Source organism: Pristis pectinata, chromosome 32 (genome assembly GCF_009764475.1).
Source record: "Pristis pectinata isolate sPriPec2 chromosome 32, sPriPec2.1.pri, whole genome shotgun sequence".
In the NCBI taxonomy this organism is placed as follows: Eukaryota; Metazoa; Chordata; class Chondrichthyes; order Rhinopristiformes; family Pristidae; genus Pristis; species Pristis pectinata.
Window position 1 is genome coordinate 19,467,971 of NC_067436.1, and position 16,689 is coordinate 19,484,659.

The following is a 16,689-nucleotide window of genomic DNA, read 5'->3' on the forward strand; positions in this document are numbered from 1 at the left end:
GGCAAGTAAGCCTCAACTAATTAGTGGAGCAATTTATTTTTGGTTGAGTTAGTTCCTATCACCGTCTCCTTTTGCCAATCGACATTTTATTCAGAAATATGGAGGGGAATAGAAACTAAAGATGGAAATGTTTACTCTGGTTTATTCAGGATATGACCAATGTGACTTCTCTTCATGGGTTTCGAACATAGTTGGGTGTCAAACTATGGAAAATACTGTGGTAGAGCTCCAGGCTGTCCTTTGTGTCCTATCAGGAATGAAAACAATTATGCAACCGTTTATGACAACACTGTTACTGATCACAGTGGAATTCATTGGGTAATTTTCTCATCAACTAAGCTTGATGTCCAGTTATTGCAGATTGGTGGGGAAATCACTGTTGTTACTGAGACAAGTCATCTTCATGCAGTTTGGTTTTGTGTGCAGCTAAGATACTGTGCTGAGTAAATAAATTGTTTGCTTTTGGAGTAAATAGACTTCCATTTGTTGTAGTGTAAACTGACAGCTGTGAGTTTGTAAATTTGGTTCTGCCTTTCAACACATTGGTGTCAATGTTTCAATTGTTTTGATACATCACTTCGCAAGTAAAGGCTGTAGGTGAGGGTGCAGCTGGTTGTGAATAACTTATCTTCATTTGCACCTGTAATAGTTCCTTTTATCTACAGATGATTCTTGACCTGCTTTGACTTTCTTAACTCACACAGAAATGAGTACTGAGCACCAGTTTTTCTAGTGGGTCCTACCCTTTTCTGGGCAAGGGTTAGTGGTAGATCAGAGGATTGGGAATTTTACAGGAACCAACACTCTAACTCAAAGTTAAGAAGGAGGTGGAAAATTGAGTATGAGAGAAAATTGGTAAGTAATACCGAAACAAACAGCATGTGGATGCATAAAAAGTGTGAAGATAGCTTGGGTAAGAGTGGTGCCCCTGGATGATGAAACTGGGGAATTAATAGCAGGAAACTAGGAAATGACAGCTAAGTCAAGTCAGTACTTTCTATCAGTCTTCATGGTGGAGAACACTGCATGTACCCCAAAGATTCAAATAGTTTGAACAAGCTTGTAGCCTTTACTATCATGTAGACAAAGATATTGGAAAAACTAATGGGAGTAAAGGCAGACAAGTCACCAGGTTCTGCTGGCTTGTACCCTATGGTTTTAGAGGAAGTGGCATCTGTTGTTGGCAAGATGTTGGATCTATAATTAAGAAGTGCCAATCATTTAGAGAAACTTGATGTAATCAAACCAAGTCAGTGGTTTTATGAAAGGTGTCAAGTTTGGGAGGCTGGACTTCTTTGAAGATCTAACAAACAGAGGGGAACCTGTGGATGTGGTATTTTTCAGAAGTCATTTGTCAAGGTGCCACACAAGTCTGGTGCATAACGTAAAATCTCATGGCATTTAGGGAAGCATGTTAGCATGGATTGAAGATGGGTTATTGTATTGAAGATAAGGATAAACTGGCCCTTTTCTAGCTGGAAGAATATGACTAGTGGAATTCACCAAGGATGAGTTCTTAGCCTCAATAATTTATGATTTATTAATGACCTTGAGGGGGGGTGGGTAGAGAGTAAGGTATCCAAATTTGCTGATGACATGAAAATGGAGGTGTGCTGAAGATATTTGAACTCTGCAATAGGATATAGATTGGTTGAGTGAGTGGACAAAAACGTGGCAAACAGTTTAATGTGGGAAAGTGAGAGATTATGCATTTTGGTAAGAGGAATCCAAAGGCAGACTATTGTCTAAATGGAGAAAGATTGCAGATGAGTGAAGTGCAGAGGGATTTGTTGTTTATGAATTGCAAAAAGTTAACAGACAGATACAGCAATTGGTTAGGAAGGCAAATGGCATGTTGGTTTTTATCACGAGGGCTGGAATTTAGAAATAACTGTTGTTACAATTGTACAGGGTACTGAGGAAGCCTGGAGTACTGTACACAGTTTTGGTTCACCTCAGAAAAAATAGAGGTATTCTCCACATTCATACCAAGTGTGAAGTTGAAGTGGTAAGTAAAATGCTGCAAGAATGATCCCAATTTTTCCCAGTTCACCTGGGTGATGGTTAGCATTTGTGTTACTCCACATACTTTGCACAGGTGTGCACAAAATCTTGGTGACTGATAACTCCTCAAATTTATTTGCTTTCTCAGTATCCATTTAGCAGGATACCGTCATGGGGAGGGGGTGTGGAGGGCAAGGAGAGGTTAATGACAGATGTTCGTATGTCATTATTTTGCACAATTTGCTGTTAATCAAACAGAAACAAAACGCTGGAAATGTTTAGCAGGCCAGGCAATGCTCGTGGAAAGAGAAACAGAATTAAAGTTTCAGGTCAATGCTTTTTCATCAGACTGTAATTAGTACTGTTTTCTACCACAATTCATTTTTTAGTTGTACTTGTCCAAGGAAATTGCAACATGCAGTTGAGATCCAGGTTCTGAGTGACTTGCTGTTGGAGTATTCTGGACGTCAACGATATGTTACTGTTGCTACTCGTTTAATTTTTTTAACAAGTTTTATAGTAGCTGGGAATAGGTTTGTAACACTCTTTCCAAAAGCTTTCTGTCAAGGTAGAATTTTACATTAGATTATGTGAAAAGAGAAATTTAACTCTGCTAATTCTGACAGTTTTGAATTTTTCACTTAATTGTTTTGTATTCTGAATCTGATGAAATTGACTATTTCCAACACAGCAAAGCACATTAGCTAAGCATTCAAAGTAAGTTTTAAACATTTTCTGAAAGCAGAGTTTGCAGAAAAAAGATATTCTTGAGAATATGTTTCCAAACAAAAACTCTAGTCTTTATGCAGAAAGATTCAAGTTTAATGGAAAATTTAAACTTATTTATGAAAAGAATGATTTTGGTTCATTTGTACTGGTTCTTTTAACTGCTTTCAGTCCAACTGATTTGTTTCTGTGATTGGCAATAATGCTGCAGCCAAATCTTTGAAATTGCAGCACTTAGTTTAAGATGTTTGTACCCTGCTTTTACAGTGGATTGGACAACTTTTCTTAATGTGCATGTGCAGTTTTTGTTGACATCTAGGAATCATTGGAACCAAGTTTAAGATGTTTGTACCCTGCTTTTACAGTGGATTGGACAACTTTTCTTAATGTACATGTGCAGTTTTTGTTGACATCTAGGAATCATTGGAACCAAGTTTTCAGTTTTTCTTGCAGCCTTTATTTTGAAAAGTTGTTTTCTAGAATTATCTTGAATTATTTTTTTAATGGTTTATATTTAAAAGCAAGTTTTAAAGTGAAAGATGATTGCCCACCACAAAGTATGAAGAAGATAGTTGCTGGACTGGGCTTGCAGGACAATGAGAACCAGCACCTGGAGAAACTCACTTCATCCTTGCTGACATACTTGTGGCAGGTGCATGTGTCCCTTTAGACATGAATAAGAGTGAATAGCCCTCAGTCCTTGAGGAGAAGATATTGATACTGAGGATATCCTCCATTGTGGTGTGTTGCTACCATCACATTATGTTAAGCGAGATGAATTTGATTTGCATCTTGGTGTTCAAAACTACTTGGCAATGAACTGCCAAGGACCACAAGTAACAGTAGAGTTGTACTCAATGAAGGTTATAACTTGGTGAGCTGGCAAATCCGTAACTCCACTGCAGTGGTTAAAGAAGGCAACTCACCATGGCCACCTCAAGGGCAATTAGTGATGGGCAATTAAATGCTGGCCCAGCCGATGAAGCCCATGTCCCTTGAATGACTTAAAAACACATAATTGAGCTGGGAGACTAGTCATGATTAAACAAGAAATCCATGCTTCGAGCAGTAAGCATGAAAAAAACGGTGTCAATTTGATCAAATTACAGTACAAAACAATATATGGACTGATCAGAAGCTATGTTCTGCAGATATCAAGGCAATCCATAGTTCACAGATGAGCTTGAAGCTCTGCAGTCCTGCCACATTGAGTGGTTAGTGGTAGTGGACAATTAAACAACAGAGCAAGTAGAATTTGTGATTGTATCCATTCTCAATGATAAAGTAAAATACACAGATTTAAACGTAAAGGTGGAATGTTTTATAGCTACCTCCAGCGTGAGGTGTTGAGTAGATGATCCATGTGATTTTTGCAAATACCTGAGCACACTGGATGCAGCCAAGGTTGGGGAACTAGACAGCATCTGACTATCATGCTGAAGCCTTGTGCTCCAGAACTAGTTTACCTCCATCCAAATTATTCTGGTACATTTACAATAGTGATATCCACCACAAAAAGGAAAATTGTGCAAACTTGTCTTAATGTGGTTTGGCTCATTACTCAATCATGCGTCTGTTCTCAGTCATTAGCAGAGAAGCAGAAAGGGTATTGAACACCATTTCCTCACCAGAAACTAGTTCATCGGTGCTCAGTTATGCTTGGTCCACTCTTCCAGACTCATTCCATCTTTGGTCCAAACATGGCTGTTGGAGCTGAATTTCAGAGTTGATTAGCTGGCCTTCAAATCTCAACAGTATTTGACTAAGTGTTGCACCAAAGAGTCCCATTAAAAGAAGAGAGAAATTTCTCAATTGTGTGGAATCATAAAAATAATGGTTAATAGATCCCAACAGTGTCAGATCCAACTCATTGCTACGAGTGTTCTTGAGTGTGCTAGGTCCAAGCATATGTAAATACTCCATTATTGATAATCTTCATGAGGTCAGAAGGGAGGTATTTACTGATATTTGACTCATAAACTGAAATAATGTTGTTCTAGAGTGTGTGCAGCATTCTGGTCAATCTTCAGGCTTGAACTGGTAAGCAGCAAGTAATATTTGACATTGCATAAATACTAGGGAATGGCTGTCTGGAGCAAGGGTAGGTCTCACCATTTGTCCTGAGAGTCAACAGCATTTCATTGTTAAATTCCCATCACAAATGTCCCAGAGGACATTATTGATTGTTAATCTAGGCAAACCAGCATGAGTGCCTCAGCTGTGAGAGCAAATCAGCGCCTGGAAAATATGATGTGTTAATTCATATTAATTAACTAATTAATTCAATAGTTGTTCCAATGCAGTTGTCATGTGCACCGTTCATGAGATGCACTGCCATGGCTCCTGTGACAACTTTCACCTGGACCACAGGCAAATTGGGACAGCATTGTCATGGCCACCAAGTTTCCATCCAAATTAGACCATCCTGAATTATAGGGATATTGATGAGCAAATTCGTAAAAAAAAAAACATAGAAAAATGATAATGGGAAACTTGGACTATCTGATGAGCCCAAAAAATATTTGTGGTATGCTGGCTTCAAAAGAAAATTAGGAAATGTAATTGTGCTGTTCATTGAGCTGCTCATTCTTGTTATGAAGGAGAGTTTAAAGACATTTTATCAAAGCTCCTGGTCAGAGGCTTGAAGACCCCTGCAAGGTTCCACAATTTTTTTAGCATTGTAATTGCATTTGGAAATGCACATATCTGGATCTGACGAGGTATTTCTTGTGAATTGAACATCTGCTTTCAGGTCATAGGATTGTTGTGCTACAAAAGTTTGCATTCTTAAATTCAGCTGAAAATATGATTTCTGCTTCTGTTGGTTCTATTTTAGGTCTGATACCATGAAGCAGGACTGGTCCACTGTATGGGTGTGCTATCAGTGCTGATGGCACAACTGATCCAATATGAATGTGCATGATGTTGGTGGAAGACGACGCTGTGAAGACAATGAGTTTACATTGCGGGTTTACCCGGGGAGTATAGCAGAAGGCACCATTTATTGCCCTGTCGCTGCAAGAAAAAGCACCAGTGCAGCAGAGGTTATAGAAATTCTTATTTACAAATTGCAACTCGAGAAGACAAAATGTTATGTCCTGGCAGAAGTGAAAGAGTTTGGTGGGGAAGAGTGGATACTGAATCCAACCGACTGTCCAGTGCAACGTATGATGCTTTGGCCACGCAGTGCCCTAGAAAATCGTTTCAGCAGCGAGGACTATCGCTTCCTGCTTCGAGAGAAAAACCTTGATGGTTCTATTCATTATAGCAATCTACAGTCATGGCTGAGGGTGACGGAGGAGCGGCGGAGGATGATGGAACGAGGATTTTTGCCTCAACCCCAGCAAAAAGACTACAATGATTTGTGCAATCTACCAGACTTGAATGAAAACACACTTCTGGACAACCTGCGCAATAGATTTAAACAAGAGAAAATCTACACTTACGTGGGAACGATTTTAATTGCCATAAATCCTTTTAAATTTCTTCCTATTTACAACCCCAAATATGTAAAAATGTATGATAATCACCAGCTGGGTAAACTGGAGCCCCATATATATGCCATTGCTGATGTGGCATACCATGCCATGTTACAACGCAAGAAGAACCAGTGTATAGTTATTTCAGGTGAGAGTGGCTCAGGAAAGACACAAAGTACAAACTTCCTGATCCATCACCTTACTGCTTTGAGCCAGAAAGGATTTGCCAGTGGAGTGGAGCAGATTATTCTTGGAGCCGGACCCGTGCTGGAGGTAAGATGCATCACATGATTTCCCCTTGAGGGAATTGAAAGAAAATCATCCTTAAAAGTGAACAGATACTGTGCTTTATTTTTGTTCCAAATCCAATTTTACACAAGAAGCAAGTACTGCAATGTTGTAAGACATAGCATACGAATTGCATCTCATATTTGAAAATCTACAACTCTAGCTCTTGTCAGCATACTAATCAATCCAAATAAGGTGCAACATCATGTGTCCAGAGGTTCCTCAACCTTTAGTTTACTGAGGTCCATTTCAGAAAGAGCTTTGAGCTCCAACCCTTCAATTTATAATTCTATGTACAAATAGTAAATAAAAAGAATAATTTTTGTAATTATTATTTTTGAACTTTACCAGGTCCCCACATCACAATTTCCACCCTCTCCCTCCACACCCCCCCTCCCTAACCCAAGCCTTGATTTGCAAACCTGGGATCTGGTCTATAAATTGATTATTTTGAGGGCTTTTAAGACTGTCTGCTCCAAAGTTTTACTGTATGTACAATGAGAGATCAGTATTCTCCATTTCCTTTCCTGCTTGCTCAAAGATCTTGGGTAGATTTGGTTAAGAAGTGCTGATAAAGAATAGTGATTTAAGTATCTATGAATGTTCAGGAACAGGAAGAGGTTGGCTTTTGCAATAAACATTTTGCAACATCTCAATCCGGTTATTTGAAAGTGAATTTGGTTTATTTTTATTTCAAGTGAAGTAATGTCAGCATGGGGGAGAAACTGTCTCTTCCATTAGATTTCACTAGATTTTTTTAATATAGTGACCAACCCAACTCATTTGAGCCTAATACTTGCATTAGAAATGCCCAGTCATCTGAATTGCCATATCCCTCAAACTCTTCCTCTCCATAAGTTGTTTAAGTAGATCATCAATGCACTAATGTAGATTAAATTCCTGATTGTGATACTCTAATTTCTTGCAGTTTGTTCCAGTAAGTCATGCTCCCTGAGTTAAATTTGGGTGCAGAAGCTCTGGCAATGTGATTGTTAAACATTATATTAAAGATTCCAGGAATCGTCATTGATTGTGTTTTCAGGAAATTTTGTGAACACAGTTCTCCTTTGATAAAATGCAAGTAAAATAATTCTTTCTTTGGCTCTGCTTTTCCTAAAGTGTAAATGATGTAGTTGACTGCCCGTGTATTTTAGTAAGCCTGAGTCCTTGAAGTTGGAATATCCTTGGTTTGAAAACTACTTTGCTCAGTTCAATCTGTGCGTAAATTATTTGCTAAACCTGGTGGACTGATTGCACATTGACTGATCTCGTAAAACACCGTACAATATGATACAAAACTGGTATTTTGGGCACAGGTTAAGGAGGAGATGCAAAATATAATGGGAAGGGAGACAAAACAGTGCTATGACACAAGCAATGGAAGTTAAATTTACAAATGCGTTTTTGAATATGGACTTTCTAAAATGATGCGTACATGCTTTTCTGTTTGCAAGCAACACAATAAGTTTTTGTTTTGCCTCCGCTACCTTGTGTATAATTTTCTTCTATGCATGCAACTGGAAATCAGTTTGTTTCTCTGGTTTCCTAAGAGGCCTTATCACTTGGAACAGTGAGTTTGCAGGCCGGTTTAATTCTTGAAGCCAGGAAGTGCTGATTTAGCAGATATGTTAAGACCCTTGAAGAATGGTGTTGTAGTACAAGTGTAGGGAATATAGTTTCTGTTGACCTATCAAAAAATGAATCCAAGAAATATAATTTGACTAATAGTTTATGGATTATTTAGTTTAATCAATTAAATAAAGAATGTGAATGTGCAGATCCTGTTCAAAATAGGAATAATATTATAAATAATGAATAGTTAAAATATGATAACCCCATGTGTTGCAAAAGCTAATAGTGCCCAGTGTCTTGATTTGTTTTCTACACTTGTAGAATTATCACTTGGTGGGTGCCAGATTGCTGCTGATGCTGTGACATGAATCCATTGGCAAGATTCAATACTTGAAGAAGCGGAAGAAGAGGGAACCAATGCTAAATCAAATAAGAATATAAAAAAAACAAATCTGTTTGGATAAGAAGATTTACTTTTTTTATTCATGCGTGGGATTCCGTATTACTGGCAATCAGCATTCAATGCCAATCTCCAATTGCCCTCAAGTAGATGTTAGTCAGGTTGCTTCTTGAATTGCTGCAGATGGAATCACAGAAAATCCGTGACACAGAAGAAGCCCTGTTCATGCAAATTGGAAAAAGACCAATTCAGCCTCATCCTGCTTTCCAGAACTAGGCCTATAGCCTTGCAAATAATGGCTCTTCAAATACACATCCAAGTACGCTTTAATTGTGCTGAGGGTTTCTGCCTTTACTGACAGCAAGTTCCAAATCATTTGGGTGAAAATGTTTTTTTTTCCGAATCTCCCCTCTCATCTACCGATTACAGTAGAACTCTAATCAGGCATCTTTTGAGATGATGGTAGTGTCAGACCTGCAGATTTCCTGGGAATATTGGATGTCACTCCTTTTAATACCCAAACACATTTTTATTTCATTCTCTTTATATGTTACACAGTGCTATAATGAATGTTCCAGTGAACCTTGTGAAAAGGAATGGGAATATACAAGCAAGTAAGGATGTGTGTGAGATTTGAAGGGGAATTGGCAATGGTTTTCTGATTTGCCTCTGTTGCCTTTTTTCCTGCTAGATAGGAGAGGTCATGACTTTGGCAAGTACTATTAAAGTAGCTTTGGCTAGTTTCTGTGGTGCATTTTGCAGATGGTTCAAGGTGATGAAATTGTGCTGCAGCAGATGTCTGCTTTATCCGAACTTTGCTGTTGTTGCTGCATTTGTCCACGCAAGTCAAGTGTGTTTCTTCACCCTCCTGATTTTGTCTTGTAAATGCTGAAAAGGTTTTGATTCAACAGGTTAGTCACTTGCTGCAAGACCTTGTCTTGTGGTCATCGTCATTATGTGGCTGGTTCACTAATGTTTCTGGTTAGCAGCCACGTGAAGTTGATGGAGCATTTATCAATGGTAATGCAGTTGAATGTCAAGGAGAGGTTGTTAGACTCTTTTATTGGAAGTGGTAAATCCCGGGCCCTTGTGGGGAGTGAATATGATTTGCGACTTGGCCCACACCTGAATTTTGTTCAAGACAGTTGTGGACTTCATTATACGGGGAGCTGCAAATGGAGCAGAACATGCAATCATCAGTGAGCATTTCAACCTGAGATAATTGGGGGGAAAGTTAGTCACAAAATATCTGAAGATAGTTGAGCCAAGATCAGTGCAACTGAAGAACTTGTGTTATTTGTCTTGGGGTAGAAGTGATAGGAAAAAAGGCAATTTTCTTTCCTTTTGCAAGTATAACTTGAGGCAGTGGAAAGTTTCTCCTTGATTCCTTGCATAATTTGAAGGAGAAGATGATGATGAATATACATCCATAAGAGTCTGGTTAATTTTCCAAGTTATAAAGCTGAGTATTCTTAAGATCTGTTGCAAAACCAAATCCTTGGAAATTGTATAATTTGAAGTAGGAGGTGCCTGAAGTTGTTTTATTTTTATCCATCACCATCACACTGGTGGGCAAAATAGTTTCAGTAAATTGATGTAGTTTTGTCAGAAAAGTTTTCTGGACATTATTGATATGCATCAGGATGGATTCAGTTGTTCTAAACTTGTCAAAAGTTTTATTTAGTTTGTACTACTTATCCAATTAAGTCTCTACAAATGCTCCCTCAATTCAATTTGCTTAGAGTCATAGAGAGTTAAACAGCATGGAAACAGATCCTTCAGCCTAACATGTCATGTTGACCAAATTGCCTACCTGAAGTAGCCCCATTTTCCTGCATCTTGCCCATATCCATCTAAACCTTCCCAAAACATGTACCAATCTAAATGTCTTTGGAACATTCTAATTGTACCCACCTCTACCACTTCCTCTGGCAGTTTGTTCCATGTACCCACCAGCTTCTGTGAGTGGAGGGGGGGGTGTGTGGGGGAAATGCCCCTTGCGTACCCTTTAAGTTTTTCTCCTCTCTCAAATATGTGCCCACTAGTTTTTGACACCCCACCCCCACCCTGGAGAAAAGACTGACCGATCACTCTATCTATGCCCTATGCCCCTTGTGACTTTTTATATACATACGTGTGTGTGTGTCTATATAGAGAGAGAGACGCGCGTGCGCGCGCGCGCACACACACACACACACACACACACACACACACACACACACACACACACCTATAATGTCCCCCTTTGGCCTCCTACGCTCCATGGGGGAAAATCTATCCCAACCTATCTAGTTTCTCCTTGTTACTCAAGCCCTCCAATCCCAGTAACATCCTTGCAAATATTTTCTGCACCCTTACCAGCTTAATAACATCCTTCCTATTGTTCAGCAACTGGAACTGCACACAGTACTCTGTGGTCTCACCAATGTCATATAGAGTTGTAACATGATGTCCTAACTCTTGTATTCAATGCCCTTACCGATCAAGATAAGGTATCTTTATTAGTCACAGGTACATTGAAATACACAGTGAAATTTATCTTTTGTGTAGTATGTTCTGGGGGCAGCCCGCAAGTGTCGCCACGTTTCCGGCGCCAACATAGCATGCCCACAACTTCCTAACCTGTACGTCTTTGGAAAGTGGGAGGAAACTGGAGCACCCAGAGACAAGTGTGCCAAATGCCGCCTTCACAACTGTTTACCTGTGTTGCCACTTTCAGAAAACTTTCAGGAAAAGTTCAGAACAGCTCTCCATGACCACCCTCTGACTCCTAGTCCCAAGACAATTTTCTATCCAATACTCCTCCTGGATCCTATGTGATCTAACCACCTGGCCTAGCCTACATTTTGGACTTTGTAAAAGGCATTGCTAAAGCTCATGTAGACAACATCTTCTGCCCCGCCCTTGTCAATCCTCTTTATTACCTCTTCAAAAGCTCAATCAAATTTGTGTGACAGGATTTCCCATGCAGAAAGCGATGTCTTAAACTTGAGGGCATAAATTTAAAGTGAGAGGAGAAAAACTTCAAGGGGACTTGAGGGACAAGTTTTTCCACAGAAGGTGGTGAAAACTGGACCTCTTATTATCTGCAGGTCCGGTTCTGCCATTGTCTCAAGGGTGCCTGATTAGAGTTTTACCGTAATTGGTAGATGAGAGGGGATATTCAGAAAAAAACACTTGCACTCAAATGATTTTGGGCAAGTGACTGAAGTGTCAGTGTGGGAGCAGTTTGGGACCAGTGGCCATAATTCTATTAGTTTTAAGATAATCATGGAAAAGAATAGGACTGGTCCACAAATTTTGATGTCATTAGTTGGTAACTTGCAAAAGTTGGGATTGGCCCTTTGTAGGTAAAGGGACGTCTGCCAAGTGAGAGGCTTTAAAAAGTGAGATGGGGGGAGTTCAGACCCAGCAGGTTCCTGTTAGAGTGAAGGGCAAGGCTGGCAGGATTAGGGAACCCTGGTTCACAAGGGACATTGAGAATCTCATCAGGAAGAAAGAGGCATGTGTCAGGTAAAAGCAGCTGGGATTAGCAGATAAGGTAAAGGAGAATCCCAAGAGATTCTATCAGCATATTGAGAGCAAAAAAGGTAACCTGGGAGAGAATAGGACCCCTTAAGGATCAATGTAGTCCTCTCTGTGTGGAGCCAAAGGAGATTGGCGAGTTCTTAAATTTTTCACCTGTATTTACCATGGAGAAGGTCATAGAAGCTGGGAAATACAGGGAAGAGAATAATGATGTCTTGAAAAATATCTACATTGCAGAAGAAGAGGTACTGGTGGTCTTAAAGGTGGATAAATCCTTGGTGCCTGACCAGTGTATCCTAGGACATTGTGGGAAGCCTGGCAAGAAATTGTTCAGGCCCTGGCAGAGATAGTTATATGATCGTTAGCCACGGGTGAGGTAACTGAAGACTGGAGGCAGCTAATATTGTGCCTTTACTTTAGAAGGGCTGCAAGGAAAGCTTGGGAACTGCAGGCTGGTGAGCCGAACATCAGCGGTAGGAAAGTTACTGGAGGGGATTTTGAGAGACAGAATCTGAGATGAGATCTTAAGGCAAAGGTTTTCCTGTGCTTAGCCAAACTAGTATTTTGTTTTAAAACGTGTTTATGGATCTGTTGTTTGTGAACTGAAATGATTAAATTGTATTACAGTGCCATCAAAATATTTGTTACAAATTGCTGATTTCATTGTTTAGAAAATGTTCAATTAGTAGTAGGAAAGGAAGTTGCAGGACAGGAAGACTGTTTTCCCCCTTTAAACAGACTTAGTATGTCAAATTTAGATTGATTTCTTGTTTAAAAGTACTGTTGGCTAATAATTTGAGGTGATTAAATTTCAACATGATTGATTTCTTGTTTCAAGTGCTGTTGGCGAAAAATCTGTCATTCAACATGGCAGTTAATTTTAAACTAGCTGGTTTATAATAAGAGTTGAAGTGTTGGCCATTGGGACTGGTTATTTGAGCAACCTGATTTGCTATCAGCTTGTTACTGATTAATCTGGTTATTGGAGAATTCAAGTGCAGATTTGGAGGATGTTTGGTTAGCCTACCAGCTCTGAAGGTCACCATATTGCTGGCTAAGTTCATATTTGTTGCGTAGGTAGGAGCAAAGCTAGTGCTGCTTTTGGTGTGCAGTGTTCACTAGTGTAATTACCATTCATGTCAATTGGAGGTTTTTGCACATTTTCAAGATTCAAGTGTCTTAATTTACTATTAGTAAAAAAATACTGTAATTAGTGCTCCTGATATTATTTTCAGGTAGTGCTCTGTATTCTTAAAGTAATCGAAACTAACATCATGGCGTAATATTCGTGTGATCTCATTTGACAGTGACTGAAACTTTGCAGTGGGTGTCAGTGCATAGCTACCAGTGCACAGCAAACTTGTTAATTCTATCCTGTTAATTCACCCCTCAGTCTGACAAAATGCATTGATGGTGCTTATGCCAATAATTTTGAGTTATCCCATGAACAAGAATATGGCTATCATTTTAAGCTGTTTTTAATGATTGCCTTAAATACTTATGGTCATACTCAAGAATCAGTAACTCAAGTTTGTGTGCGCTGCATTATCCTAATTCTGGTGAAAGGCCACAAAGAAGCCAGTGAAACAAAATAAAACAAATATTTTCTAAATGAACTGTGATTATAATAAATCATGAATCGAAAAGTGGCAGAGTAGCTGTTTGATTTTTAAAAAGGGCAAAACATTTTTTGGTGAACCAGCAATTTACTTTTATTACTTTCAACTTAAAATACTTGATTTGGTTCACGTGTGGTCTCCTTTACATTGGGGAAACAAAGTTGATTAGGTGACTGCTTTCTGTCCACCTGGTGACCTTGAACTTTCAGTTGCCCATTAGTTGAATTTTCCATTTCCTTCCCCCCCCCCCACTCCCCATCCACGTCTGTTTTCTGACTTCAAAGCACTGTTCCAACAAAGTTCGATATAAGCTTGAGGAATGATGTCCTTTCTAACTTGACATACTACAAGCTTCAGGAATTGGCATTGAATTCAAAAATTTCTATACTTGTATCTCATAATTTCAGCATTCAGTCTTTTTTTCCTTTTATGGTATTTCAGATTTAATTTATCTCCTGTTTACACCTCCCCACATGTAGCTTTTGTTATTCACTAGTCTTTACCACAGTCTTTCTCTAACTAAAAACTTGATTTCTAGCTGTTCTCAATTCTGAAGAATAGTTATCAACCTGAACAGTTACACGCTTGTGTGCATACACATTGCTTCTTAGCTTGTTCCCCAGCCTCTCTTGCCCACCACCATCCTCCTTCACCTAACTTTTCTCATATTCACTTTTCCTTTTATTCCATTCCTGCAAAACGAAGGTGTAGCAATGGGACGCTGCATGGTTCCAAGCTATGCCTTGCTCTTTGTGGGTTACATGGAACAGTCCTTGTTTCAGGTCTACTTGGGCCCCTCCCTTATTTGTACCATGGATGACTGTATTGTCCCTGGCCTTGTATGGACCTTAAAGGCTTTGTTGCCAGGTAGCACTTAACTCTCTCTTTGAAATGGTGCATTTTCTAGTCTTCCCTTTCTTGACTGCTCTGTCTCCATTGTTGGGTTGGGGCAGGTGACCAATATCCATGTGAAGCCCACAGATAACTTGAGATCTCTTGCCCTATTTCCAGTTCATTCTCCCAGTTTCTCCAGCTCCACCATGTCTGTTATGACAGCTCTTTTGTACATCAGTGCTTCTGCGATGTCTTCCTTTTCGCTTGCACTAAAGGTGACGGGGTTCTTGACCATGGTTGTTCCATTTCTTGCACTTTTGCTCTCAACACTGCTCACCCCCTTCTCTCTCCCCCCCCCCCCAACAATCCTCCTGCCAACTGTCAAATTCAATGGATCATCATCTGTAGTTTCTGCCACCTTCAAAGAGATGCCGCCACCACCAGACCCACATTCCTCTCTCAGCATACCAGCAGATCAGTTCCCCTACAACTCCTTAATGTTCTTCTCTTCTATCTCTGTCAACTGCTCTCCTTCTTGCAGCACTTTTCCATGCAACTGCAGGAGATTTAGCACATATCTTTTTACCTCTGCCCTAGCATTGAATGGGAGCATTAATTAAAGCTAATAGTGCAGGACACAATTTCTGATGGTAATTGTAGCTCTGGCATTGTTTGGCTTACATTTCTAAGCTAGATAGGCCAGGAGTATTTGAGTTAATTTTCTCAGTCTGGAATGTATTATTAGTATTGCATTTAGCTTTAGTACTCCTTGATCACGGAAATGACTGTCACAAAAGGTTCATATTCCTATTCACTGTCCACTGAGTCCTATTGGAAAGTAAGCAAGTGTAGATACTGGGTGAATCCAATACCAGCAATTTAGCAGTTAGGGAATGGAATGTATTGGATGACAGTGCAACTATCCCCAGTTCCTTTTTTTCAGCTGTCTTTATTAAGGTTTGATCTTATTTTTGTTAATCTTCCTTTAAGTCCAGCAATGAAAAGCAAAATTGCCTCAATGAAGAGAAGTGTACTTTTTTTTGTCACTGATCACTGTTTCTAAATGCTAGCCAGAATAATAATTGAAAAAATGTATAAATCTTTTACAAAACATTTTAAGTTGATGAACGTCAGACTTAAAAAGATAAAAATACTGAAGGTGCAGGTAACCTGAAACTAGGCACGGAAGGCTAGATGAAAACATTGCAGGTCAGGTAATAGAGAATTCCAGACGTTTCTGATTGACGACCTTTACGAGAACCAAGCTGATTCTAATGCAATACCACAGAGGTGAAACATTAATTGTTTCTTCCTCCACATATGTTGTCTGCTTTGGTAAATATTTCCAGCACTTCCTGTCAATTTCAGAAATGATTTCTTGCTGGAATAAATGTCTTTTCTACTTGAAATTTTGACACGTTAGTTATATTATCAGATCATTGAAGCAGGAACCATTCAGCTTATACTTCAATTGGTAGACTGCAGAGGAGCAGGAAATTTGCATTGAATTGATGATAGCAATGTAACCTAAAGGCAAGTTCAAAATAATTAAACACTGATAAACTGAATTCTGAGCTTGTAGAATGCTTCACTTGAAGCAGTGTCACGTTGGGCAGAGTATGGGCAAAGCATCTCCATATAACAATGGATAAATTAATGGCTTTAGCTGCAAGTGGATACTCCTTTGGTATTCCTCAGATTCTGAGATGCCTCCATCCCATGACAGCCTTTCCTGTTTGTTATTCTCTGCATAATGAAAGAAGAAAGAATGACAGAATGTGTTCTTCTTTTGTTCTGCTAGCCAGGATATTTCTTTTTCCTGGGACTTTTGGTTTGGCACGTGTTGCTGAAGTATGGATTATCTCAACTGCAGTCTTCATGACAGCATATTTATATATACAACAGGCAACTGTTTAAATCTATTTTGCTGGGGTGAATGTTGATACTGTAAACAGCTGGCAATATGAGGGCAGTGTGAATTCTCCCACTTAGAATCCTGAAAATTGAAATGAAAAGATTTGAGTCATGTCTTGTGTGTATGGTATTAATGTAAAAATTAACTGCTGTTTCTTATATCTTAAACCAGTGAAATTTCAAAAACACTTAATTGTCTCAAAGTATTTGGGATGTCTTGAGAATGTGGAAGGTCTATAGAAATATTTTTCTCATGTAATTTACCCTTACAAAAAAAATACATGCTGGGTTAATTATCCAAGAGCAAAAACAACTGCAGAAAATC

The 16,689-nt window shown here is 39.2% G+C and overlaps 1 protein-coding gene across 11 annotated transcripts in view; it reads left to right on the forward strand.

The window, feature by feature from the left end:
• Positions 1–16,689, forward strand: part of myo9aa (myosin IXAa) — a 250,140-nt gene that overhangs the window by 31,533 nt on the left and 201,918 nt on the right. For all 11 annotated transcript variants that reach the window (XM_052042434.1, XM_052042436.1, XM_052042433.1 and 8 more), the window contains exon 2: positions 5,567–6,482. In XM_052042434.1, the coding sequence (XP_051898394.1) occupies positions 5,640–6,482 (843 nt within the window). In that variant the 5' untranslated portion in view covers positions 5,567–5,639. The remainder of the gene's footprint in view (positions 1–5,566; positions 6,483–16,689) is intronic.